At 44.5% G+C, this 23,264-nt stretch overlaps 5 protein-coding genes across 10 annotated transcripts; 4 read left to right on the top strand and 1 right to left on the bottom strand.

The window, feature by feature from the left end:
• Positions 1-17: 17 nt before the first annotated feature.
• Positions 18-7,203, bottom strand: LOC105563932 (maltase A2-like). Of its 2 annotated transcripts, none has more exons than XM_012015939.1 (9): positions 6,860-7,203; positions 6,113-6,214; positions 4,937-5,040; positions 4,449-4,656; positions 3,606-3,742; positions 2,636-2,817; positions 1,205-2,177; positions 706-974; positions 18-446 (listed from the first exon to the last, which is right to left on the bottom strand). In XM_012015939.1, the coding sequence occupies exons 3-9, from the start codon at positions 5,036-5,038 to the stop codon at positions 221-223; spliced, it is 2,097 nt and encodes a 698-aa protein (XP_011871329.1). In that variant the 5' UTR covers positions 5,039-5,040; positions 6,113-6,214; positions 6,860-7,203; the 3' UTR covers positions 18-220. The 2 variants fall into 2 exon arrangements, with proteins under 2 accessions (XP_011871329.1, XP_011871328.1); XM_012015938.1 differs by having other exon boundaries at positions 2,636-2,829; positions 6,860-7,202.
• A 1,677-nt stretch (positions 7,204-8,880) lies between these two features.
• On the top strand, positions 8,881-11,519 carry LOC105563931 (tubulin-specific chaperone C). Its single transcript, XM_012015937.1, has 3 exons — positions 8,881-9,143; positions 9,526-9,770; positions 9,921-11,519. Exon 3 carries the CDS (start codon positions 10,059-10,061, stop codon positions 11,085-11,087), a length of 1,029 nt encoding a protein of 342 aa, XP_011871327.1. The 5' UTR covers positions 8,881-9,143; positions 9,526-9,770; positions 9,921-10,058; the 3' UTR covers positions 11,088-11,519.
• Positions 11,520-12,250: 731 nt separating this feature from the next.
• Positions 12,251-15,209, top strand: LOC105563929 (charged multivesicular body protein 2a). Of its 2 annotated transcripts, XM_012015936.1 has the most exons (6): positions 12,251-12,777; positions 12,945-13,054; positions 13,215-13,386; positions 13,453-13,628; positions 13,804-13,938; positions 14,421-15,209. In XM_012015936.1, the coding sequence occupies exons 3-6, from the start codon at positions 13,219-13,221 to the stop codon at positions 14,623-14,625; spliced, it is 684 nt and encodes a 227-aa protein (XP_011871326.1). In that variant the 5' UTR covers positions 12,251-12,777; positions 12,945-13,054; positions 13,215-13,218; the 3' UTR covers positions 14,626-15,209. The 2 variants fall into 2 exon arrangements, with proteins under 2 accessions (XP_011871326.1, XP_011871325.1); XM_012015935.1 differs by lacking the exon at positions 12,945-13,054 and having other exon boundaries at positions 12,252-12,777.
• Positions 15,210-16,121: 912 nt separating this feature from the next.
• Positions 16,122-19,437, top strand: LOC105563928 (regulator of microtubule dynamics protein 1-like). Of its 4 annotated transcripts, none has more exons than XM_012015933.1 (7): positions 16,122-16,318; positions 16,446-16,734; positions 16,796-17,021; positions 17,396-17,566; positions 17,841-18,055; positions 18,145-18,383; positions 18,754-19,437. In XM_012015933.1, the coding sequence occupies exons 3-7, from the start codon at positions 16,837-16,839 to the stop codon at positions 19,012-19,014; spliced, it is 1,071 nt and encodes a 356-aa protein (XP_011871323.1). In that variant the 5' UTR covers positions 16,122-16,318; positions 16,446-16,734; positions 16,796-16,836; the 3' UTR covers positions 19,015-19,437. The 4 variants fall into 4 exon arrangements, with proteins under 4 accessions (XP_011871323.1, XP_011871322.1, XP_011871324.1 ...); XM_012015932.1 differs by having other exon boundaries at positions 16,425-16,734; XM_012015934.1 differs by having other exon boundaries at positions 16,122-16,719.
• Positions 19,438-19,817: 380 nt separating this feature from the next.
• On the top strand, positions 19,818-23,256 carry LOC105563927 (lysocardiolipin acyltransferase 1-like). Its single transcript, XM_012015930.1, has 5 exons — positions 19,818-19,997; positions 20,568-20,756; positions 21,260-21,467; positions 21,567-22,136; positions 22,204-23,256. Exons 2-5 carry the CDS (start codon positions 20,589-20,591, stop codon positions 22,353-22,355), a joined length of 1,098 nt encoding a protein of 365 aa, XP_011871320.1. The 5' UTR covers positions 19,818-19,997; positions 20,568-20,588; the 3' UTR covers positions 22,356-23,256.
• The last annotated feature ends 8 nt before the right edge of the window (positions 23,257-23,264 follow it).

The raw sequence follows: 23,264 nt of genomic DNA, 5'->3' as shown, positions 1-23,264 counted from the left end.
AAATTTTATACCTTCGATAATTTATAATTTAAAAACTTTTTATCTCTGAAATTTTGAAAAGTAAAATTGTATAAAATTGTATTTCGTTGTAAGATATTCATACTTACTTTTAATTGTCTTAAATGACAGTAGCGATTGTTTTATACGACAAAAGTGAAAGTTAAAAAATATAATCCAGTGATAAAAATCTATATGAGGCTTAAGCAAAAGAAACTGTCTCTCACTTATCTAATTTTATAACAAATGCTTCTCCGGGGGGGACGGTAAGTTCTTTGAAGTACACATTTCGATTCATTCTGTTTCTTGGTCCAACAACAACGTGACCACCGTAATAAAGGAATGACAAATCCTTTACACGCGTCTCATTGCCAAAATTGGCCACGAACACATAGGAATTTCTTCGTGGATACCATCGCTCAATCACAATCATTTCATCTTCCACATACCTAAACAGAATAATATTAAATCAAATTATTGCCTTTCGTTACATTTCACAAAGTTGTTGCAACGTTGCCGCAACAAGGCGATTTATCCAACATTTATAACTTAATTCATTCAATAAGACAAAAATATATCATAGTTACAAAATAAAGAAATAATAATTTCTCGAGTTTTTGAAAGGCTGAATTAGGTCACTGTAAACGTTTAGTTTTATTATCTCAAGGAAAGTTGCAAGAAAACTCGTACGAATCGAAAAGATGTTACCTAACGTCACAATTCGCAGTAATTTGGCTCTCCCTTAACACGGCTTTGACGTAAACCGGTGTCGCTTCCATCCGTAGCCTCGCCATTTTTGTAACGGTGCTTTTTAAACTGGTTTCCAAAGGTTTTCCAGCCTCTGGTAACCAAGCGGTAACTCCTGAAGGCGAAAAACTGCTACCGGAGCCATCTTCCTTCTCCCAGTACATAGGAACCAAATTGTGCACGTGTACCAAATCCATGTGATCCCGACATTCACAATCCTCGATACCTATCTGAGCAAATGAAAATCCAATAAACAAACAACTCTTTCTCGCGCCGAATTGCTTTCTCAATTATCTCGAGAAAAAGAGTTATCTATTTATTAAAACAAATCGGCGTCAAGACTTCAAATTACGATGGCTAAAACGCACAAATAAGAAATGATAATTGCATACTTTTTAAACAAGCGAATCACGAGGACGCAAGCTATCTTCGTGGGTCCCGGCCACGACGTAGTTCATACCTCATCTCCGTAGAATATACTCGGTGTCCCGGGTAGCATCATGCCGAGAAGAGAAGCCGCCATGCTGGCGTTCTTGACGGTCACCGTGGAGGCCACTCTGTTGGTGTCCACGCCGCCTACGGACCAATGGATCCACGGGTAGGCGGACTTGTCGAAGAGCACACCCTTCGTGATGCTCTCGATCTGTGCCTTAATGTTCCTCGTGCCGTTCGCCAGACGAAGGGTCACGTCGATCAAATCTATCCTGGACAGGATGGAGTTCCTCGCGGCAGCGGAGGTAGCGGCGTCCAGGGCGGCCACGTGACAGATGAAGATGCTGCCCGGACGTAGAAGAGACCTCCAATATCTGAGATTGCTCACGAATGTGTCCTCCTCGACGTAATGCTCTAGTCCCTTCAGATAGAAGCCGTCCACTCCTCGCTCCTGCCAGATCCTGACGGCCTCGCTGACCGGGTGGTCCTGTTCACTCGATGGAAGCGTTTCCCTCTTTTGCAGCGGTGACGACAGGACCTCGCGGATAACTTCGACCGACGCGGCCGGCGCGGACGGCAGTGCGTCCTGAATTATCGCGTTGCTCGCGAGATCACGTCTCTCCCGCAGCGCACGTTCGGTCTCATTTGTCTTCGCTTCAATCGAGCGCTTCACGAACGGGTACAGCGGCAAATCGAGGACTAGGCTCATGTTTCGCCTGTGGATCTCGCGCACGAGAACGGCGAAGTCGTCCAACGTGCCCAACTCCTTGTTCACCCCCGTCATGTTGCTAATGTCCGAGTAATACTCCGGGTAATGCGGAGCCGGGAATATCGAATTCAATCGGACGGCCCGTACTCCGAGATTTTTCAAATAGTCCAGCCGCATAATTATTCCTCGTAGATCGCCGATCCCGTCGGCACCCTTCGTCGAGTCCTGGAAGGATGCCGGGAATATTTCGTAGAAGGTGCTGCCTTGCCACCACTCCACCGGCGGGTCGCATCTAACGTGCGAATAATTTACGTGAAATCACACATAATTTGTTTAACAAATTAACTACTTGCAATTAGCAGAACACTATTCACTGTATAATCTTTTGATAAAATGCTCATTTTCCTATTTTTATACACATTACGTGATATATATTATGCATTCATTATTGCACATATTACATGTGATAAATTTGAATTATGTAAAATATTATTTTACTCGTGGCTTCTAGGAAAGAAAAATTGAAGTTACGATTTTTATTGTACGATAAACAAATTATGACTAGCGCAAAACACTCGCGATTGTCAGAAAAAATACTATCTTCGTTATCTCTCAATTTAACGGGACCACGTTTTCATATAGAGATTATCGGGATCTCCCTTGATCCGAGAATCGCAATCGGTATCTTCGATCTTTATCGTTCTCAAGCTTACTCGTATGTGTACATATGCATAATGTGTGTGCACATACTTCGTAGGCATTGTGGCGATAATGCCGATAACGAGAGCGGCGCATCCGGTCAAGATCGACATCAATGACCAGTAGCATGTCTTCCGTATCAGGGGCCAGTTCCACTTCATAAAGCGATAATCTTTCGGCGGCTTCGGCACCACCAGTTGAATCCCAACGAGCGGTGGCTTGCCACCGTTCTCCTGGTTGTAAAACTAAACAGTTACAGGCATAAATATGTATGATGATTGTTAGAAAGCGGCAAGCGATGGATTAGTCAACATGAGACCCATGGATTATTAACTGGCCCAGATATGCAGGCTACAGTGAAAATTAAATGCATCACTAATCTGTGGAGTTTGGTAGATGAATATCTTAACCGTCCGATATCGAGCCGTCCGAAAACTATGAATTAGCATGCGTTTGATTTGTAATATTTATTTCATGCATATCTGGGCTGGTTACGACTGGATCCATGCACACATAATGTCATATTAAACCTGACTGTTTTGTCATACTTCATAACAATATAAAGGGTTGTATCTTCGGGGATGAATTTGTGAATCTTGTAATGATAGACACACGATACATTTAAGCACAATAGGCACATATGCATGTACATACAAATAGTGATGGGCACAAGATGCATTGAATCACTTAATTGGAATATACGAAAAAAATGTTCGAGTTGTTTCTAATACTTAAGGACTAAAAGATTCCTAGAAAGTGATCGTAAGTACATCTCAAAAGTCTCCAGTGCTTTGACTCTCGATTTTATACACGTAAATAAGAATGTTGAGCGGGCGTTTCGAAGAGATTTCACTATACTCTCGAGGTTTTTCCATTACTTAAAAGAATTTCGTTTTAAATAATTACGTATTCGAATCAATGTGCTATTTTTAAGTTGCCTTCGTGTCGTTTTGTTTTATATGTTTTGTATGGTCTGAAAAATCCGGAAGGATCACGGGAGGATCCCATTTGCGATACTCACTAGAGCTTGAGCGTCTGGCGCGAGATGTTGATATGCAGTATTCAATTGTGTCAACAGTTGTGCGCAAACGGGTTCGTTTGTGTCACTGCTGCTACCGCTGCTGGTGGACTCCACCATGGGATCGCGTGAACTCGGTTCTGAAACATGACGCACGAAATTAATTATAGAACTGCTATTCGTTTGAGGTAAGTTTATTCGTTACATTGCAAAAATAAAAATTTTTTAATCAAGACCATTAGATTCGGACTAAATTGTATGATTAAACTTGCGTCTAAATAATCATGCATCTGAACTTTTAATAGACACCCAATAAATAAACATTAAAGTTAAAAGATCTGAAATAATTTTATCCAAAATTGGAATGTTGTCCGTGCTCTTCATTTGGACGATTTCGACCATAAACACGGAGAGATTAAATATCATTTTTGCGCGTAGGAACGTCTGAATGGAGCGTCGCTTAAATTGAAACTGGATCCTATCAAAGAGGCAAAAGCGCTTGACGAGCGTCGACGTTATAGCAGCAGCAGGTTACATAAGCTCTTCAGCTCAAGAACGTTGCCGCCACTTAACGAACATTCAGAGAAAAGCAAACTCCGTCCAAACAGATCGCTAAATTTTCTTCGCCACTCTTTCTCCTTCGACCGTATATTCAATACGTAATTATATTGCCACAAAGTTGTATTTTAGCATAAATTGAACACCAAACTGCGTGCTCCAATAATAAAAAGAAAGAGAAAACGAGCAGAACAAATCGTGACAATGTGCTACTGAAGGCAAGGTATTGAAAGTGCACGCTTAATTGTGTGCTGCATTGTGTATAAGAACAGGTGGGAATATACGTACCATCGTTTAAAGGTTTGCTCGAACTGTTCACTATATTCATGAAGTTAAACCCGTCCTCCGTATTAATATTCTCGAGCGTCGACGTGGATATCATCTCTAGTGGAGCTCCTTCCAGTGCATTGAATACCGGCGTCGACTGGAGAGTCTCGTCGGTTTGGATAGGCGGTGGGCTTGGTGTTAATAGGGGACAATCGGACGCTTCTTCATCCTATTAAACGTCTTGTATGAGACAACATTCTCAGAACGGGTCGCGTGTAAAGTGCCATTTCTTTTGCTTTTCTGCGATTGCGGAATATTGTGCTGTATCGTCGCTTCCGAAAAACTGTGAGACTTGGATTTTGGATAACGGCGGGTGGGATTGAACGCAGGCTCGACGGAACTTTCGTTAAAAGAAAGATTGCTAATTTTGCCAAAGAGATTTGTCGCAACTGAAAAGGTCTGTGATTTCTGGCAGACACGAACAGATTGAATTGCGGCGAAGTACGCACCTGTTGATCTTGATTTATGAACAGCTGTCGGGAGTTCGGTGACGGTGGAAGTTCGCTTGATATAACAACCGACAAGAGATCCTCTGGCTTCTGGATACTCATCGCTATCAGGCATACACAGATATGGCACGCGTAAATATTTTCTTTCTGAAACGGAACTTCCGCGAGTCTCGTGGACACTCGGAGCTCAACAACTTATTCAACGAAAAACAATGTTATGTTATTCTGAACATACATATAACAAGCGTCTCTCCAAAATGAAGTTTAAATTAATTTCACAATGGTAGACAAAAATGTCCTATTTTACTCTGCGCGTCACGAGTACATTTGTATTTCTTCTCTCTCTACAAAGTGCTTTTTGAAAGCCTCACTTTTTCTTTATGTACTGTCCGGCTGGATATCGGCGTATGAGAAGAATGCACAGGAAGGGCAGGTGGGTGTATATCGGGATATATTTCTCGTTATTGCGTATCTATCGCTTCGCGCAGGATATTACCACCCGAGCACAGTGCTTTGCGGTGTTCGCCGATCAATAATCGTAGAAGCCGGCTGTCGCATCATGGTGTTCGTAACATCAACGGTCTCTCTAAACATTTAATCTCTTTTCACGTCTATCTTTAATTCTAAATCAATTTCTATCGTAATATCGCAATATCAACAGTCTCTCTAAACATTTAATCTCCTTTTAAGTCTATTTTTATATCCAAATTAATTTACATGCAAGTTAATAAAATTCGTATGGCTCCAATGTGATAAACACAAGTTCGAAGGAACAAAGGACTAAGGGCCGCGACAGGGTGTTAGTGTCCAAATGTTTTATTCTAGATTTATTGCGAAAATATTTTGTACCTTTAGTTCTCTTGCTCGCTGTATTTTACGTAACGATTTTAATCACTGTACACTACGCGGAGAAAATTTTCTCTTAAATTTCTCGGAAAATTGTTATGTCCGAATTTTCTCTGAAAATTCTCTCCGTGTAGGAATCACTGATGCCTTCCTGTATGAATTTAGGCACAGGTAGACACATATACATTTTCCGCGTGCATGAAAAATGTATCAGTGTGTTGATATGTGCACAAATTCACGTGGGAAGGCATCGGCGATTCTTATAGCGTACGTTAATTATTGCATAAAAATAATTCTGAATCGTTTGGTAAATTAAAAAAATCTTGATACCTTCCGTTTTCTTTTCTTTTGTAAGGATTGCGTATGCCTCTCGGGGGAACTGCCGCTAACTAAGCATTCAAGATCTCCTCTGCTCTGCGGGTCGGCTCCACTCTACGAAACGATAATAAGCGACATATACAATCGCAGCCATGAGGTTGGCATTGAAAACCGAGACACAACACGACACGAGCAAACGACTTTGAGTCAACGGCGAACAATCGTGAAATTTACATTGCCTTGAAATACGTCGCAGTTACAAACGGAATCGCGGTGGCTATCTTTAAGCTCGATGAGTATCTTTTCGTTGTTTTTTTTTGGTCATTTAAGAAACTCTGCAGAAATACTGTAGGTGCAGCTAATAGTAGAACAAAATTTGCACTACAGGAAATGGAAAAAAAATATGAAAAATAAATAAAGAAAGTAAATAAAGAAGAAATAATCCTCCGACTAAATTGATTCATTCAACGCATCTTATTCTCCCAGCACCTTTTAACTTTTAATCGCCTAAATAAATACTGATATTTTGTATTCGTTAAATACTCACAAGCTGTGTCTGAATAAAGCCGTGAGAAACGTTTACCAATTATTAAATATTAACCCGGGAACCAATTTCCGCAGGTCTTAAATTTAACTCTTCGAAGACTGACGATGAGTTTTATCGAGGACGCAAGGTATCTGTTTACAGTCCCGCGATGTAACTTTTGATTGCTTTTCGCGCTCACACGCGCGCGCGCGCGATTACCCGGAGACTCTCACCTACGGCTTTCGGCGACGATCGATCGGGTTTCCGGTCCAAGAGGCGCTTCGCGTCCGAAATATCGCAAATCACCCCGCGGCACTCGGAGAGTCCCACCATTCGCGGACGGCACCCGCCTGGGAGAGGCCCGGCACTCCGTTTACCACGGCCGGCCGTCGTGGACGCGGTGGTACTCGGCAGGCTTCCTCGTCGTCGACCAAGGCGACGGAGGGTCGACGTCGTGCGAGCGTCGACGGTCTCAAACGGCGACTACCGCCGCCACCGTCGTCATGCCGCCTCGCGTGCCGCGGCGGACGGTTAGTAGAACCGCGTGCCTCGTATTATATTTAGCGATGCGATATCGTTCCCCCGCTGGCCGACCTACCCAACGTCCCCGTCCGTCCAGCAGCCGACGTCCACGACCTCCGAGCGATTCTGCGCTCTGACGGCGCGACATGCGCGCCGGCGTCGTTGGTGCCGAGGGGTGGCTCGTGGCAGATTTCAATTAACGTCGTCACTCGCGTGGGGTGTAAAAAATACAGCCCGCAGCTTTGCAAATCCCACGTACGCTGAACTCAAGACGGGAATCGTTACTTCGCAGTTACTTCCCTGCAATGAAAATGAGAAAATCAAATCTGCGTTTTAATTGTAAAGTGTCTGATGAAAGCGTTTATGCGCAAGTGCAAGACCTAATGCGATCTGCGGAGGTTTAAAAAATATATATAAAGTAACTATTAATGTAACTGTTAAATTAGTTACTAGTTATCGAAAAGATGTAACTGAGTTGAGTCACAGTTACAGATGGAGAGAAAGTAACGAAGTTGAGTTAGAGTTACCAAAAATGGCTGCTCGCCTTCAATCTCTCCGTTTTGCGGAGATCGACAGCTCGCGCTGCCCGAGGAACAGAAAGAGATCTCTATTGATCCTTCCCGGGATATTGATTTTCCGTACGGCTGACGCGACACAGAACCGGTTTCTTTAATCACGTCTACAACCATTCTATTGAACATTCGTCGCTACGGCCATATTGAAATACGATATCGGGGAAGCGAAATATCAATGCGAATTCTCTTCTCGCGTTACACCCTGGGTCGCTGCCTTTCCGGTTCTATTCGAGAGCCTCTGATTCTGCAAAAGTAATATCCTCGGATTACGTACGTTATTTTAGCTTGAGAAAAGTATAAAGTATGATAGTATAAATTTCTAAAAAAATACCCCGTTTTTTTACGTATATATTTAAATATACATTGCAGCGTGTTAAAACAACTGGCATTATTTTAAGCGAAGTATCCTGCAAACGAACTTCAGCATTGTTTGTTGTTATTAATAGATAAAATGTGCACTTTACTTCGTTTTTCGCCTTGCTCGATAGCGCTTGCCGAGCCGCACTTTTCTATATATGCAACCTCTTGACGGAGCGTCCGCGAGGTTCCCTCGGGAAACACCGCGGAGCCACCAACGGAGTCTCCAAATGACTCTTTATTGCTCTGAGGAAAGTCCCTGGACCCGTGGCAGAGAGTGCCGTAGCTTTGAAGCTATTGTCCTCCGTCGTCTTCGCGAGCTGCAGGGAGAGGAAGCTTCGGCCGATCCCTCGCGATGGGCGTGAGAGTATTTGTCAAAGCAAAGTAATGTGTTGTTTGTAACGTTTGCTGCTTCTTTATCTCCTCTGTGGGGAGGAGGCAGCTCGCGTTAGAACCAAACAGGGCTTATCATACGAGGAAACTTCAACTTTTCTTTTTATCTTCAGCATTCATTCTTCGAATGTTCGTGCTGTAAATCAATCGATATATTTATAATAGTTGCCTAATTTACAACACATCGTCCACGTGAAAAAGACTCGCATAAACCGTAAGTACGCAAACAATCCGTGCGGATGTTTCACCAAGCTCAAGATTACCATCCGGTCCCGGTAATTCGCCTACGGCCGGCAAAAGCGATAACTGACGTATCAGCCTCTACTCGACGGGTAACCGGAGCAGCGTCTCTCGATCTCTCTCTCTCGCTCTCTCTCGAGCCTCACCCCGGATTCTTCGCCGTGCAGCGCCCTCTTCACGCCGTCCCTCCCTTCGCGCCGCGCACGACGTCGGCGGTGTTGCGCGATGTTTCGTTACGAGTTCCGTATCCCGCAGTATTGATGATTTCCATTTTAGGAAATCCTGCCGTCTCACCTTAGCATGCTCGCGAAGCGACCGAGCTGGGGCGTCGCGCGAATCGTCAAGACCAGTGCCAAGGCGATCATACTGTTCGAGGTCACGCTGCTGCTCGGCTCGTACGGATTCTGGCGTTGCCTCAACACTTCGCAAGGTGATGAGTCGCTCACGTATCCCGCTTAGCCTAGTTAGGACCAGCCGTTCCCTCCGAAGTGCCGCTCCGCCCCGGAGTCACGTTACCTCGTCCCGCGTCCACGAGTAATTCAATCCGCCCCGTCGAGAGTCCACACTCGAGAAGAGACTGGATGGGACCGAGGACGGCACGGACGGCGCGGAGGGTACAGCTGAAAAAGACCATCAAATTTTGCGTCTGGCGTGGAAACGCGACGGGTCGCCGGGGATCCCTCGGCTGCGAATTCGCACTCGAGAAGAGCCGCGAGGGGTAGACTCACCTTCCCCGCCGAGGGCGCCGAGTCGCCCGTCTCTCGGCTCGATCAAGTCGGCAGATCGGTTTCAGTACGTCCCGCGCCTGTTAGATTTCAGGTATCGCGTGCACCGACGTTTCCCGATCATATTGGAGGGCTACTACCGCATCGGGGAGCAGCTGTCTGGCAACACCGACCAGAGGACGTTTGATTACAAGACCTGGATGGTGGAGCGCGATGAGCATTAAATCTTCATGGCGTTCCTGAGGCTTCTTGTGGCGTCGACAGTCCTCGGCGGTGGAATAGGATACGCTTTGTTCAAATTCGCTGCGGCCGACGAGTCGGAGCTTAGAAAGGTAATTATGTAATCGCCAAGTCGCTGATAGACACCGTGACTTTAGCGATGGTCTTCTTGTGTAATACTTTCTTTTGTTGAGCTTCTCTCGCGGCCGTCATGCATGGCGTACGTTTAAGTCTCTCTTTCATTTGCGATGAAATTGTTTCAGCATCTCCCGCCGTATTCGTCAGAGCCACAGAGTATTTTCAGACGGCCGTACAGGGCAGGATCTACGAATGCAGAAAAGCCGAGCGTTAGTTTCAAGGACGACATAAGCAGCATTCAGAAATAGCATTTGTGTGGTAAAATGGACCCCGCGGAGCTTATAGAGGAGAGTTTGTCGGATCGTCTCACGAAGAGGGACCGGCAGCGGAAGAATGTTATCGAGAGGCGGAGGGAGGAGCGGCAGTCGCTCGCCGTGGAGTCCGAGCAAAGCGGCTACTTCAAGGACACGTTTCACTCCTCCTGCAAGAAGATCAAGGAGATGCTGGACGACGCGCCTAGCAGCCCGTCCTCGGCGCTGCCGGGGATCTTCGAGAAGTCCAACAAGGAGATCCAGCTGCTTAAGAACTATTTGTCGCAATCGAAAATGTTTTTAAAGGTTTACGATATAAGGCGCGCGCAAGAGAACCTACAGTCGTTGGAGAACCAGGCTTCCGAATTGGAGCTGAAGCTCCTGCCTAAGAAGAAGTTCGGTTTCAAGAATCGTAGAATCGTTAAGAAACCCACCGACAAGGGGCACGACATCACGGACGGTTTCAAGGACCTCAAGATATCCGAGAGCATTGTGAACGGCTCCGGCAAGCAGAACAATAAGTTGTCAAGCAAGTACGGGGACAGCGCCTGCATGCTGCTGGGCAAGGTGAACGAGCGACTGGTGCTGGACGCGGAGAATGTGAATAAGAACGACATCCTACTCTCCGACTTGGTTCGCTGTACCATACGGATATACGGTACGCCGAGCACCCTGCACATGGTGAACCTAAAGCAGTGCACTGTATTAGTCGGGCCGGTGACGTCCTCCGTTTTCGTGCACGACTGCAGTGACTGTGTATTCGCTTTCGCGTGCCAGCAGCTGCGATTACACTCGTCAACGGACTGTACCATTTATTTACACGTCACGAGTAGGGCGATCATAGAGGATTGCACCAAGATACACGTAGCACCTTACAACTGGTCTTACGAGGATCAGACGAGTCACTTTAATCTAGCCGGCCTCGATCCAAAGATTAACAATTGGAACTGCATCGACGACTTCAATTGGCTGTCTAGTGAGAAACATTCGCCGAATTGGTCGATCCTCGAACCGGAGCTTCGAGTGAAAGCGTGGGATTGAGCGAGATAACTTGTAAAATAAAGAGGAAGAGAGCAATTAAAGCTAACTCGTAGTAGCGAAAATGTTTTCATGGAAACCTGATTCTTCTTTCTCCGGAACGTCGGTTTATTTACGTAAATAAAATCATCTACATATATACCGTGCTTTTTCACAAGGTGCAAGTTATATATGCAAGTTTTATATATTTACGAGATATATCTAATAAATTTACTGTTTGTCAATATATACAGGGTGTCCTATTTTACAAGTCACACCTAGATAACTCTGGAAAAATCGTTGCAGGAGTCGTATCGTGTGAGAAACATCATATGCTTCTACGTGGAGTGTAATGAAACTTCTTTGCTAAAACTTTTCCAAGTTGCTTAGGTTTGCTTTTTAAAATGGGACAATCCCTTCACATATATATATACAAACATATGTATATATTATAAACCTTTTTTGTGCTTTGCGTATCTTCCGACATGGAAAATTATTGAAATCGATCTGTCCCTCCTTTCTTATCAAACGCAATAGAGTATTTTCAACATTGTGCGCCGTCTCGTGCATATCGTCAAATTAATAATGGCATTATTTAGTTAATTTGAACGACTACAGATTATTGAAATTCGCGTTACGTATTTACTACCATTTTTCACCCCTCTTTCTGTTTCCATGGCGTGTACGTTCTGTGAATATAGTTTAAAATTTTCAATACATATAGTTAACAAAATGTTCGTAATTATACATTTATTTTAAATATTAATTCAAATTCATGGTTCAGTAATATATTTTGTGTAATATACTTTATAAAACGCTTGCAATCGCACTATTACAAGCCCCGTAATTGCTCTTTAATTTAAATTTTTTAACCACACGTTCACCACGCAATTGAATCTCGCGGTTCGAATTCGTGCGTAATATGGCGCGCCCCAGATTGAGATCGCATTGAAAGACCACTCGTGTTCATTTCTATCAATATAATAACTTTAATCTCGGTTTAACTTTTATTTCAGCTTTTTCTAATTTTTAAAAATTAGAAAAAGATGAGACTTAAGCCTCCGCTACAATGATTCTCGGTTCTGTCTACAATGGTCGTAGTCGTAGTCGCTCGATAAGAATTGACCAATCGCAGTCGATTATTCTTACGACTACGACCATTGTAGACAGAACCGAGAATCATTGTAGCGGAGGCTTTAACCTCCGACAATGTCCAATCCAGTTACCTCGTAGCCCGTCACCATTGGTCGCTGTGTACGCGATCTGTCAAAAAAGCGGCCGGGCACCGCTCGTGATGTCATCCTCGGTCCCGCCTGAGGTCCACGGGAGCTTCGCGAGACAGCCGGAGCGAGAAATCAACGGGATATCTGGTCAAGTTGCAGGTTCCGTGGCTCTGGTGTTTATGCGTCACACTGTCTAAATAGCAGGTGATAAACATCAGAGATATCGGCCCGAGGCGACGAGGTTGTCCTCCTCGCGCCGAGACCCGAGGGAGTGCGAGATATATACCCGGCGAAGGGTTCGACGCGGAAAACTCGACCGTCGTCAGCCTGGAAAAGTTCCTCGGTGCGGTATTTTTCTCCAGGTTCTGAGAGCGGCTGATTCGTACGCGATTTGATCGATGTTATGGGAATAGCGTAGTGCGATTAATCCGCACGGCGAAACGTTTGTAACCGCGACGAGCGTTGATTGCGACCCGATAGTGTAAAACAAGGTGCGTACTCCTCGAGCTTCACGTTTTGTATTCGTATACATATGTGTGTGTGTAAAATTAAGAAACGTAGGGAAAAAGAATAGGCGGTAAAAGTCAGAATGTTGGAAGCAACTGACAAACGTAAAACGTATACATGTGTACCTTGTGTTATTGATTTTGTTTGCGAGTCTGCAACGAGGGATAAACAGCTGAGGGCATTGTGGTGTACAGATTTGCGGCATTGCTGGACATTACTAGGCATTTTTTGGACGTCAGTGGGTGTTATTTGATATTGCTGGTGTGTTACAAAGAATTTAAAAAGATCAAGCAATGCCTACTGGGCACCATTGTCGAATTTCAATGCATTAGTAGGCATTTATGTACACGATTCTAGCCAGTTACTCCTCGGTTTGTATTTTTGCGTTGTTTGATGAACGATGTTGCCGTTGGCCTTTCAGCGCCATGGAGTGGTTGTTCGGCAAGCGCATCACCCCTGAGGAGATGCTCAGGAAGAACCAGAGAGCGTTGAACAAGGCGATGCGGGACTTGGACCGGGAGAAAGTGAGGATGGAGCAGCAGGAGAAGAAAATCATCGCCGACATAAAGAAAATGGCCAAGGACGGGCAAATGGTAATCCGCCTACTTTCGTCCAATCGCGTCTTCATTTCGACCTTACTTCATGATCGTGGATTGTAGGACGCTGTGAAAATTATGGCCAAAGATCTGGTCAGGACGAGGCGTTACGTCAAGAAGTTCATGCTGATGAAGGCAAACATTCAAGCGGTGTCGCTGAAGATACAAACCTTACGTTCCCAGAACACGATGGCGCAGGCCATGAAGGGGGTGACCAAAGCGATGCAGAACATGAACAAGTGAGCGCGACGCGATTCACCAGCGCGTCAACTTGCCCCACTAGCTCGCATAATCTGCTTGCGCTTGTTTGAATCTCATAAAGTCAACGGCGCACGATACTATTGCGCCTGCTGGATCGTGTGCCGTTTGCCTAAGTATATTGTAATCGATTATATTTTTCATTTCTATTTACAGACAATTAAATTTACCACAAATACAGAAGATATTGCAAGAGTTCGAAAAGCAGTCGGAGATAATGGACATGAAGGAGGAAATCATGAACGACGCGATAGACGACGCGATGGAGGACGAGGGAGACGAGGAAGAAAGGTATCCAACGCTCTTTACACAAATATACACGAGTAATTACTATTCCAAAGTGTCGTGAAGGCTCCCAAAAAGAAAATATCTAGAAAAGGACTAATAAGTAATTACATTGCATGTGTAAATCGCCGTATAATTACCAACTCTCTGAAATTGTAGATAAGACGTTATAATCAGGATGGCTAGTGTCTACTTAAAAAGATAAAAGTTACCTTACTAAGCTGGACGTGAAATTCAAAGTAATTTACGTGATCGCGAGTCTCTAAGGTCTTGTGTGAAAACAAATTTAACTTTTAACTTTGTAATTTCCTCGCGTATTAACTAAACTCTTGATTACATTAATTTCATTGTGGGTTAATTTGTATCTTAACGAAGTTAAATTTTCAAGGCTGCTAACTTTAGCTTGGTTGAAAAAATAGGTAACTTACCCGAACTCCGGTTGTAACACGTGCATCCTCTGCGTATGCTGACATTTCGTTTTCCCGCAGTGACGCCGTGGTCTCGCAGGTGTTGGACGAGCTGGGTCTACAGCTGACGGATCAACTCTCCGGGCTGCCGCAGGCGTCCGGGTCGCTGAGCGTGGCCGGCTCCAAGCAGCCGGTGGCCGCCGCGGCGGGTAACGAGGACGGGGGTAATCTCGCGGACGCCGACGCGGATCTACAGGCCAGGCTCGAGAATCTGCGACGCGAATGAATCGGGATTTAAAGATGTTAATAGCTAGACAATGTATAAAAAGTGTAAAAAGGAATCGGCTTTGCTATAGCGCGGAGGAGACAGTTGCGAGAGGGTTCGTTCCTGCCACACGAGTGCTTGTACGCTTGACTGAATTCGAAGGAATCTTGTCCGCGTGCAGTTTCCCTTCGATCGGTCGGATCCTCGTATTTTCTATGCACGTTGAATTTTATAACTGCTTCTATACAGAGCGTTCTCTGAAAATGCCTAAGTTCTTATTTGCAAATATACACGAGAAGAAGATGCTGTACGATAAAACACAAGACTATATATACAGTAACGTACCTCCCTCTCCGATTGTGTTTGATAGACACACTTTTTGTTTTTTCTTCCGTTGTTGTGACTGCCATTATATCTTGTAATTAATTCTGTCGTGTAAGGAAAAAATCCTGAAAGAAATATAAATTCACAAAACCTCTGGGGTATCTTCTGCAAGGGAATCATCTCGAGTTAAATTTCCAATCTCACGTACAATGTATCTTACATTAAATCACGTGTATCTCGCGTGTCTTAAATTAATACAATTTAAATAATGAGTACAGTAACAAGAGCTCTTGGTTCCTCGCCAAATCCGTACGAGTGCGGCCACAGTTCCGAGTCTTCGGACGTTCGGTCAAATTTAAGTCCAGCTTCGCGTCCCCATCCGTCCCGAGCGATCGCTCGATCGCCAGGGAGTCAATTCTGTATCTTGCGATGTAGTGAAAGTGCTACAGGCGGCTGGAAAGAGACGAAGCTCTTCGCTTTTAGCATCTTCACTGTAGCGTAACAGCGAATTCGGTTGCTTGCACTAGTGCGCACCGAGTGCACACTAAGGCTTTTGTTCGCAGTCAATTCTTATATGTATTTAAGGATCGCCTTGAATACCCTGATGGAAAAATTTTGCTGAAAATGTAATGAAATTGATGAAAAGTGAAATGAAAGTTTATTGGAAACTTGTTGAAACCATTTCAAAATAAATCATAAGTTTCGTTATGAAATTCAATAAAATACTGTGAAATTAGATGAAAGTTAATTAATATTACTAAAAATTAGTGAAAAATTTTAGAAATGTTGTATATTACGAAATTTGCAGAATTTCACTGAAAATAAATTTTTTAATGAGAAATTGCTGAAATGATAATGAAATTGGGTCAATTGCAAGAGATTTTCAAGCAAATTTCAGTAAATTTCATTACGTTTTCAGCAAAATTTTTCCATCAGGGGTATCTCTTGAAATATTTCGTAGCCGGTAAAACGATCCGTAAAGCATTCACGCGGATTATTTCGCTAGCGCAGGCAATCGAATTCGCTCTACAATTGATACAGAATTGACCCTCGGAATTGACACCCGGGGGCGGTAAATGTGCACGCGGGCGCGAGAGCGGGTTATCAGCGGTAACTTATCGACGCGGTTCGCGCTCGATACCCCGGCGGCAATGACTTGCAGCAATTGTCGATATCGGCGACACGGACGTCCGCGCCGGCCTACGACGTTCGCGCCTTGAATCCTCGCTGCTGAGTCAACCGGAGTCGCCGATCGCGGGTGGATCGGCTCGCGCGTGCGGCGGCGAGACATGCGGAGAGAAGAGAGAACGACGGAGAGCTACGAGCAGCTACGAGCGAGCGAGGATTTAACCGAGATCGGGGTCAAGCGGTCGATCGCGCGGACGTAGAGGTTCGTACCGCCACTGGCGGGAAGGAGGCGAGGAAAAAAGCACGAGAGAGAAAGAGAGAGAAAGAGATAATGATGTAACGAATCGCGTATCGCGCTTGTAAAACAGTTTGTCACGGTTGGCCTTCAGCCCGCGCGATACGCGCGTATACGTGCACGCCTGCCGCTGTCGCGGGGGAAAAGTGGCACGTGTGGCTGTTGACCGAGGTGGCGGTTCCCTCGATACGTGTCGTTGGGTTGATCGACCTCGCTGGGTGACCGGTCGACGGACGTGGTCTCGACCTGAACACGCCGGGACCACGGGCAGGCGAGGTGCAAGCGGAACATGGTACGCCGTGGCTTGGGCGACGCGGACCGTCACGTTCGCTGAATTCGCACCGTCCTGGTCGCGTCTCTCGCGAGCGGTACGTGCGCCAACGGTGAGCTTGGAACGGCACTTTCTCAGGTTCGCCAGACGTAACTCCGGGTCTGTGCTTCTAGATTACTAGCTGCTCGGAGCTTACGCTCCCTCCTCGGGCAGGATGAGCCAGCTGCAGACGAATCTGATCGCCGCCGCTATCGGGGCGACCATCGGCGTCATCAGCGCGGCCAGTATCTTTATTTATCAGAAGGTCCTGGAGAAGCAGCAGCACGCCATGAAGAACGAACACCTGGACGAAGTCGATCGTCGCCTCACCGAGCTGCAAGCGGAACTGGAGAGATTGAGGTAGACGGGACGTTCCTCGAGTGCTCGGTCAAATTGCAGTTTGTACCCGTCGCCGTGATCGATCGGGCGTTTAGGCCCCGCGCCCACGATCCAAGAACCGTGTCCAAGTTTCTAGTCTTGAGGAGAGCGTGGCCAATCGACCTATAGCCTTTCTGTGAAAGCTGCATATTTCTTGGAACTAGGACACAGTTCCTGGATCGGAAGTGGTTTATTCACACGTTACGCTACTTTGCTGCCGTTCAGCTTTTACAAGTCGGTAGTTCGACGAGGACGCGACTGCAAATTTATGTCACGAAACCAAAATCTGAATGTTTTCTGTCAACACCCGTCTTTGTCCAATTTGACGTAATGCTAGACAATCTCTCCGTTTTCAGAGTACAACAAAATCAACAGAGAAAGAAGAAGAAGGTTAACTCCAAACGCGATAACGACAGCACGTACGTTACAACGGACAATGATACCGATTTGGATTTCTCGACGGCGGGCGACGACGAATATTTCGACTGTTCCGACAGCGAAAATGGTATAAGTGACATCGAGAACAGGTCAGTTTGATACCTGCGCGTCTACCGTTCGCGATTATCGCGGCTGTAAATTCGATTTAACGTCGCGCGCAGCGTAATTGCACATATTTAAATCCACTTTGCACTTAGAGTCAGAGATTCCTCCGCTCGCACGCGCAAGTTAGTTCGCATGTATCTCCCGAAAGGAGTTCGCATTTCTGAATTGCCTAAAGCTTGATTTTGTCTTTGCCTCGCACTTGTCCGGAATTACAACTCGGAAACTTAAACGGGAAAGATTATACGCTTAGTGATGCAGGACAACTGAAGCCACCTGCCCTGGATTAGACCTCGCCGTTCTCGATGCGCAGCACCAGCAGGGCGGGCGCGAAGAGGATGATTACCTTCAGCTACGAAGCCTCATAGACACGTATCCAGATAGTGTAGACGTAGTCTGGAGATTTGCCAGAAGTTGTTACAAATATTCAAATTGCACCACCGACGCAAATGTAAGAAAAGCCGTTATTTGTGCAGGTATATAATCGAAATTATGCGTAACCCCGATAGCCGGCCGCTCGTGCTTAACCCGAGCTTAACTCAGTCGCGACGTACCGCCGTTTCAGGAATTGACGCCTGCGAAAAGCTTCTCGACGTAGCGAATGCAGATCTGCACAAATGGTGCGCTATACTCGTAGGCGTAAACGGTGATTTTCTGCCGACGGCGGAGAGGATAAAAAACGGTTACCGTTTCAAGGAGCACGTAATGAGAGCCTTGGAGATACGTCCGAATGATGCCGACCTGCATCATCTACTCGGTAGATTCAGATACGAGGTGGCTAACTTAAGCTGGATAGAGAGAAAGGTGTGTATCTTATCAGACGACTCCTAAGAGTCCGGAGCATACAGTTACACGCGATTGTTCGTTATCAAGACGCGAGCAACAAGGGGGGGAACAGTGGACGAAAATCCGGCTGCAAGCTGCAATTAAAGCCGTGCGCTGCTTTCAACTGAAACATAATAAATACTTTTTCCAGTCAATTTCAAGCAAATTATATTAATAATAGAATTTTAATTTTAATCTTGGCCACGAGATATGTAATATGGAAACATTTTTACCCGAGGGAAAGTAAGTCTGATTAGAATTTAAGATCATCCGAAGGATCCGCGACTCAAAGAAAGCGTAATGGGGTGGACTCGTAGTGTTACATTATAATTGATCGTTTCTCGTGTAGATTGCTGCAACGTTATTTTCGGAGCCACCAAGTGCCTCGTACGAAGATGCGATTGATAGCTTCCAGAAAGCGGAGGACTTCTCGGTCAAAATAAATCTGGAGAACAGGCTGTTCCTAAGCAAGTGTTACATAGCACTGGGCAACTACGAACCGGCCTGTCAGTGGTTGGAGAAAATTTGCAACATGTCAGTCACGAGCGAAGACGATGCGAGAGTACAGAACGATGCGCGTCAACTTCTCGCCAAGTACTCGGGATATTAGTAGCGCAAACCTAAAATCTTACAGATCTGTGTATCCATTCCACAAACGTATTTGCAAATACATTAATCGCGCGATGAGCGTAAGGAGCAGCTGAATTGCGAGGCGAGGGAAGAAAAGCGTATAAATAATTTTAATTATAAGGTGGGGGAGGTACGCGATTTTACCACGGACGAACTTTTATATGAGACTGTACGAAATGGCTGCTACTTGTCTTTGGAATAAAAAGATACGCAGCGGCGTGGGATGTTTTATTAGGGAATATCTTTGTGACGAGATACGTTTTAGAATCGCCATTTTACTGTATAAATATTTGGGCCTACCGTGGTTTATTCTGTCAGTTATATAGACTTACAAAATTTATTATGTTGATTTTACCTTTCTATTGTCTGTTTCCTAATAAATGACAGCACAATGAGCACCGTCGAGCGTAGTTATTTCGTGGCTTCGAATTTTCATTAATGATCACATCTCTCCGTCCTTTCTATCTCTTCTCCCCCTTTTCACCGTCTCCTGCAATCATATATAAATATAATATTAGAATAATTTATTACAGGTATGTATGTACAATGAAACACATATGTACAAAAAAAAATGATACGTTTTGCGTATCTAAGTTAGTGATAAATATTTTTTCGCAATACAATATTCAGCAAAGTGGAAAATAAATATATTAAAAAGTTCGAATGAAATAAAGGTACGTCGGTCGTAAAAGATGCGCAAGTTAATTAACAGTTATAGGAGCCTCCAATCTCTTCATTGAGATCGTACAGCCCCTGCGCTCGAGCAGATCAATAATGGTCCGACACAGCATCCTCCAGCTCGGTGGCGAAGGCTGGATAGAGAGCGAGGGTGAAAGGGGTGGCGGAGAGAAACCCCTCTAATAGAACCGGGAGGAAGCCAGTGAAAACACAGTGTTTCATGAGGAAACAGTCAAGATCCGATGTCCGTGGAGGGTGCTTCAATTGCACGGTGCACATGTGAAAGTGAGTTTCACGGAGACATCGTTTTCGCCTGTAATTTCAATTTGTTTTAGCGCAAAAATATAAAAGTAAATTTCTCTCTCTTTTTTTTTTGCACCTTTACTCCCCACATCGGATGCTGAGTATTGTTTTCGGCGAGTTTCTACGAGGTCGTTGTTAACACAATCGTCCTCGGAAGGAGAATATTCGGACGAAGGAAGGACACGGTTGATTAATCGCCGAATCTCATCTCGTTGCACGTGATTAATCTACATCGAAAATAAAGTGACCCGCGTCTGAATATTCCGAGTTTCCAATACGCCTTGTGTAAATAGTAATTTCTCTTGATGCGTTTTACGCATTAAACGCGCGTTATTAGCCTGCACGAGGGCGAAACCTATTTGTATTCTAATATTATCGCGAAAATTTCGGATAAATTTATAAATACGTAAAAATCAAAGCAAAAAATATGTAAAAATTGATAATTAGCCAACCGTGTTCGCCTCTCGTGAGCACAATTTGTGACTTAAAGTCACGATATGTACTATTTATATTTTTGCGCTCACACCAAGTGTTATTCTACATTGTTTTCAGGACGCCCACTCGCAGACTGTAATGCGCGGAATTTTACGTGGTACCTTGTACTGTGCTCTGTGGTATGGTAGTATAGTAGCAGGCTTTTTATTTATCGCCTGCCCGCTCTTGCCGTTGTTGTTGCTCAGTCCACCGAGATTTCGAAAATGCGGAGATCTCCTATTCTCATGCTGGGAACTGTACCCCACTGTGAGTACAGCAGATCTTGATTATTGTACAGATTGTTCGCGATTTAAGTCAAAGCTCCTGACACGCACCGAATTACTTCCAAATTATTTCACGAATATCTACTTTTTATCCGTTAAGGTCTCTCGAATACTTAAAAATTACGTCTATTCTCTTGTATTATATTTTAACATTATTATTTCTATATTTTCTCTTAATTTTTTTTATACGTAGACTTGGATAACAATTTCTTTTAAGAATTTTGAACATCGTCGACGCTCAAATAAGTACTTCTTAGGAAAAATTGTTCAAAGACTTGTTTCCGTTTTTCTTATTTTACGCACACTAGAAAAATGTATATGTGTTCTACATGTGCCTAAATTCATATGGGAAGGCATCAGTGATTCCTAGTGTAGATTTCAAAACAAAGACTCGAACCGTTGCTAGCTGTAATCGTGCCTGTTAAATGTATCGCTTTCGATGTGCAAAATCTTAAATTTTACTCTGGGATTGTAAATGTGTTTCAGGCTCTGTTGAAGATCTTCGGCGTGAAGATCTACGTGTCTGGCGATCATATATCTCCTCATGAATCGGCCGTGCTCGTGATGAACCACAGAACGAGGGTGGACTGGAACTTCCTATGGGCGGCGATGTATCAAGCGTGCATGCCCAGTGTCGGGTGTCATAAGCTCAAGTTGATTTTAAAGGATCCTATACGGCACATTCCCGGCCCAGGTAACGTTCCAAACTCGATATACGAAGCGTTGATTGTACACCAAGGTGTGCACGTATAACTTCGCCCGCGCAAGTCTTTAACACGTGCGTCTGTAACAGGATGGATAATGCAGATGAACGGTTTCCTTTATATAACGCGACACTGGGAAGAGGATCAGGGCCGATTGTCGCGTACGCTCGATTACCTGGTCGCCTTAGAAAGCCGCACGCAGCTGCTGATATTCCCCGAGGGCACCGATCTGACGGAGAGCAGCAAGGAGAAGTCGGACAAGTATGCCGTGCAGCATCATCTCCCGCTTCACACCTACACTCTCCATCCGAAAACTACCGGCTTCGCCTACCTGGTCCAGCATCTACAGCGCGCGAGTTTCCTCGACGCTGTGTACGATTTGACGATAGCGTATCCGGACTACATACCGCAGTCCGAGGTCGATCTGATCAGAGGTAGGTTCCCGAGGGAGGTGCACTTCCACATAAGGCGGATATCGTCCGCGGATATACCGGCGCACGACGACTCGACCTTGAGGAGGTGGCTGGAGGACAGGTGGTCCGACAAGGAGGCGATACTGAAGGGATTCTACGAGCGGAAGGCGTTCCCCACCCAGATCTGGCCGATGGCGAAGACCCTGCCGTTACGAGCCGCATTCGGCTTCTGGAGCATATTGACAGGTGAATAAGGTCTTTCTCCCCGTTTCATCCGCGGGAAACGATAACGGGAGGTCAATTTTCTTTCCAGGGATAACGGTGCTTCTACTCATCGTTTCTCCGGTCTTCCAGCTGTGGACCCTGTTTCACGCATTGTTTTTCATCGGCCTGTCCGTTCTCAACATGTGCTTCAGCCAGATTGAGATAGGATGGTATTGGCGCTGGAAAAACTATTCCTTTTGAACTAAATGTTAATTAATCGAGAATATATTTTTGTTTTCAACGTCACTGTGGAATCGCGTAGCTCTTTGTCTCTGTGATAATATTGTATATAAGGTCGTAATGTTAGAAGAAGAGAGCAGACGTAATTTCAACAACCTTGTGCAATATGGCAGTTTAATGTAATCGTGTCCAATGATGGGTATCCTTCTCTTGAAAGTTTCCAAACAGTTCGATCATATAAAGAGATCTAAATGTAATAATATGTGAATTCGACCGTCGATATTTAATCGCATAATAGAAAGGCCTATGACAGACATGCTGGATCTTTGTGCCTAATATTTTGCCAAGATCCACCACGGCCGTCATAGATAGGCCTTTCCGTTACGAGATCTAAATTGCTCCTATATACTATTCTATATTATTTCGGGAACTCTTGAAAGTCTTGAAAAATTCAAAGTCTTAAAAACTAAACATCTGAAACATTTGTTCTTAGAAATGGATGAAATTTACAAAAACAAAATTGTTGTTATAGATACTTATTAAAATCGTTTCTTTTAGAATGTAAATCAGAAAGTAGCTTGAAACAATAACGTATAGCGTTACATGGGAAAAGATATATTTTCAGAATATACGAGACTTTTGATACATTCGAGATTTTCGAAATGTTCAAGACTTTCAGAAGTCTTGGCTTCGAATGACATCCGAAATGATTCGAAGTCAGTTTCACATTTAACGGGATGTGATGTATCTCGAGTCCGTCAGTTGCAATATAATCGCACTATTTTAATACTTTAACGTTTATAATGTCTGATTGTCGTAGCATTTGAAAAACATTAGAAGAATACTTTCTTTATGTAATTGTAATGTACCTGGAATCTCGTATAAACTCTATATGAAAGATAAATTAATCATTTGTCTTTTATACAGGGT

This window comes from Vollenhovia emeryi, unplaced genomic scaffold, assembly GCF_000949405.1.
Source record: "Vollenhovia emeryi isolate VEMERY1.0 unplaced genomic scaffold, V.emery_V1.0 DF939169.1, whole genome shotgun sequence".
Taxonomy (NCBI): Eukaryota; Metazoa; Arthropoda; class Insecta; order Hymenoptera; family Formicidae; genus Vollenhovia; species Vollenhovia emeryi.
The sequence above is the reverse complement of the archived record's forward strand: the minus strand, read 5'-3'. Positions and strand labels throughout refer to the sequence as shown.

What these genes read in the sequence shown, in the direction of transcription:
- LOC105563927 (XM_012015930.1), top strand. Translation starts at nt 20,589, where the DNA reads ATGCGCGGAATTTTACGTGGTACCTTGTACTGTGCTCTGTGGTATGGT. An exon ending in GCTGGGAACTGTACCCCACT is followed by an intron (nt 20,757 to 21,259) that starts GTGAGTACAGCA and finishes AATGTGTTTCAG; the next exon opens with GCTCTGTTGAAGATCTTCGG. An exon ending in CTTCTGGAGCATATTGACAG is followed by an intron (nt 22,137 to 22,203) that starts GTGAATAAGGTC and finishes TTTTCTTTCCAG; the next exon opens with GGATAACGGTGCTTCTACTC.
- LOC105563932 (XM_012015938.1), bottom strand. Translation starts at nt 5,038, where the DNA reads ATGAGTATCCAGAAGCCAGAGGATCTCTTGTCGGTTGTTATATCAAGC. An exon ending in GAGCAAACCTTTAAACGATG is followed by an intron (nt 3,743 to 4,448) that starts GTACGTATATTC and finishes GTCATGTTTCAG; the next exon opens with AACCGAGTTCACGCGATCCC. An exon ending in CGCCAGACGCTCAAGCTCTA is followed by an intron (nt 2,830 to 3,605) that starts GTGAGTATCGCA and finishes GTAACTGTTTAG; the next exon opens with TTTTACAACCAGGAGAACGG.
- LOC105563931 (XM_012015937.1), top strand. Translation starts at nt 10,059, where the DNA reads ATGGACCCCGCGGAGCTTATAGAGGAGAGTTTGTCGGATCGTCTCACG.
- LOC105563929 (XM_012015936.1), top strand. Translation starts at nt 13,219, where the DNA reads ATGGAGTGGTTGTTCGGCAAGCGCATCACCCCTGAGGAGATGCTCAGG. An exon ending in GCGATGCAGAACATGAACAA is followed by an intron (nt 13,629 to 13,803) that starts GTGAGCGCGACG and finishes TTCTATTTACAG; the next exon opens with ACAATTAAATTTACCACAAA. An exon ending in GAGGGAGACGAGGAAGAAAG is followed by an intron (nt 13,939 to 14,420) that starts GTATCCAACGCT and finishes GTTTTCCCGCAG; the next exon opens with TGACGCCGTGGTCTCGCAGG.
- LOC105563928 (XM_012015933.1), top strand. Translation starts at nt 16,837, where the DNA reads ATGAGCCAGCTGCAGACGAATCTGATCGCCGCCGCTATCGGGGCGACC. An exon ending in GCGGAACTGGAGAGATTGAG is followed by an intron (nt 17,022 to 17,395) that starts GTAGACGGGACG and finishes CTCCGTTTTCAG; the next exon opens with AGTACAACAAAATCAACAGA. An exon ending in ATAAGTGACATCGAGAACAG is followed by an intron (nt 17,567 to 17,840) that starts GTCAGTTTGATA and finishes TTAGTGATGCAG; the next exon opens with GACAACTGAAGCCACCTGCC.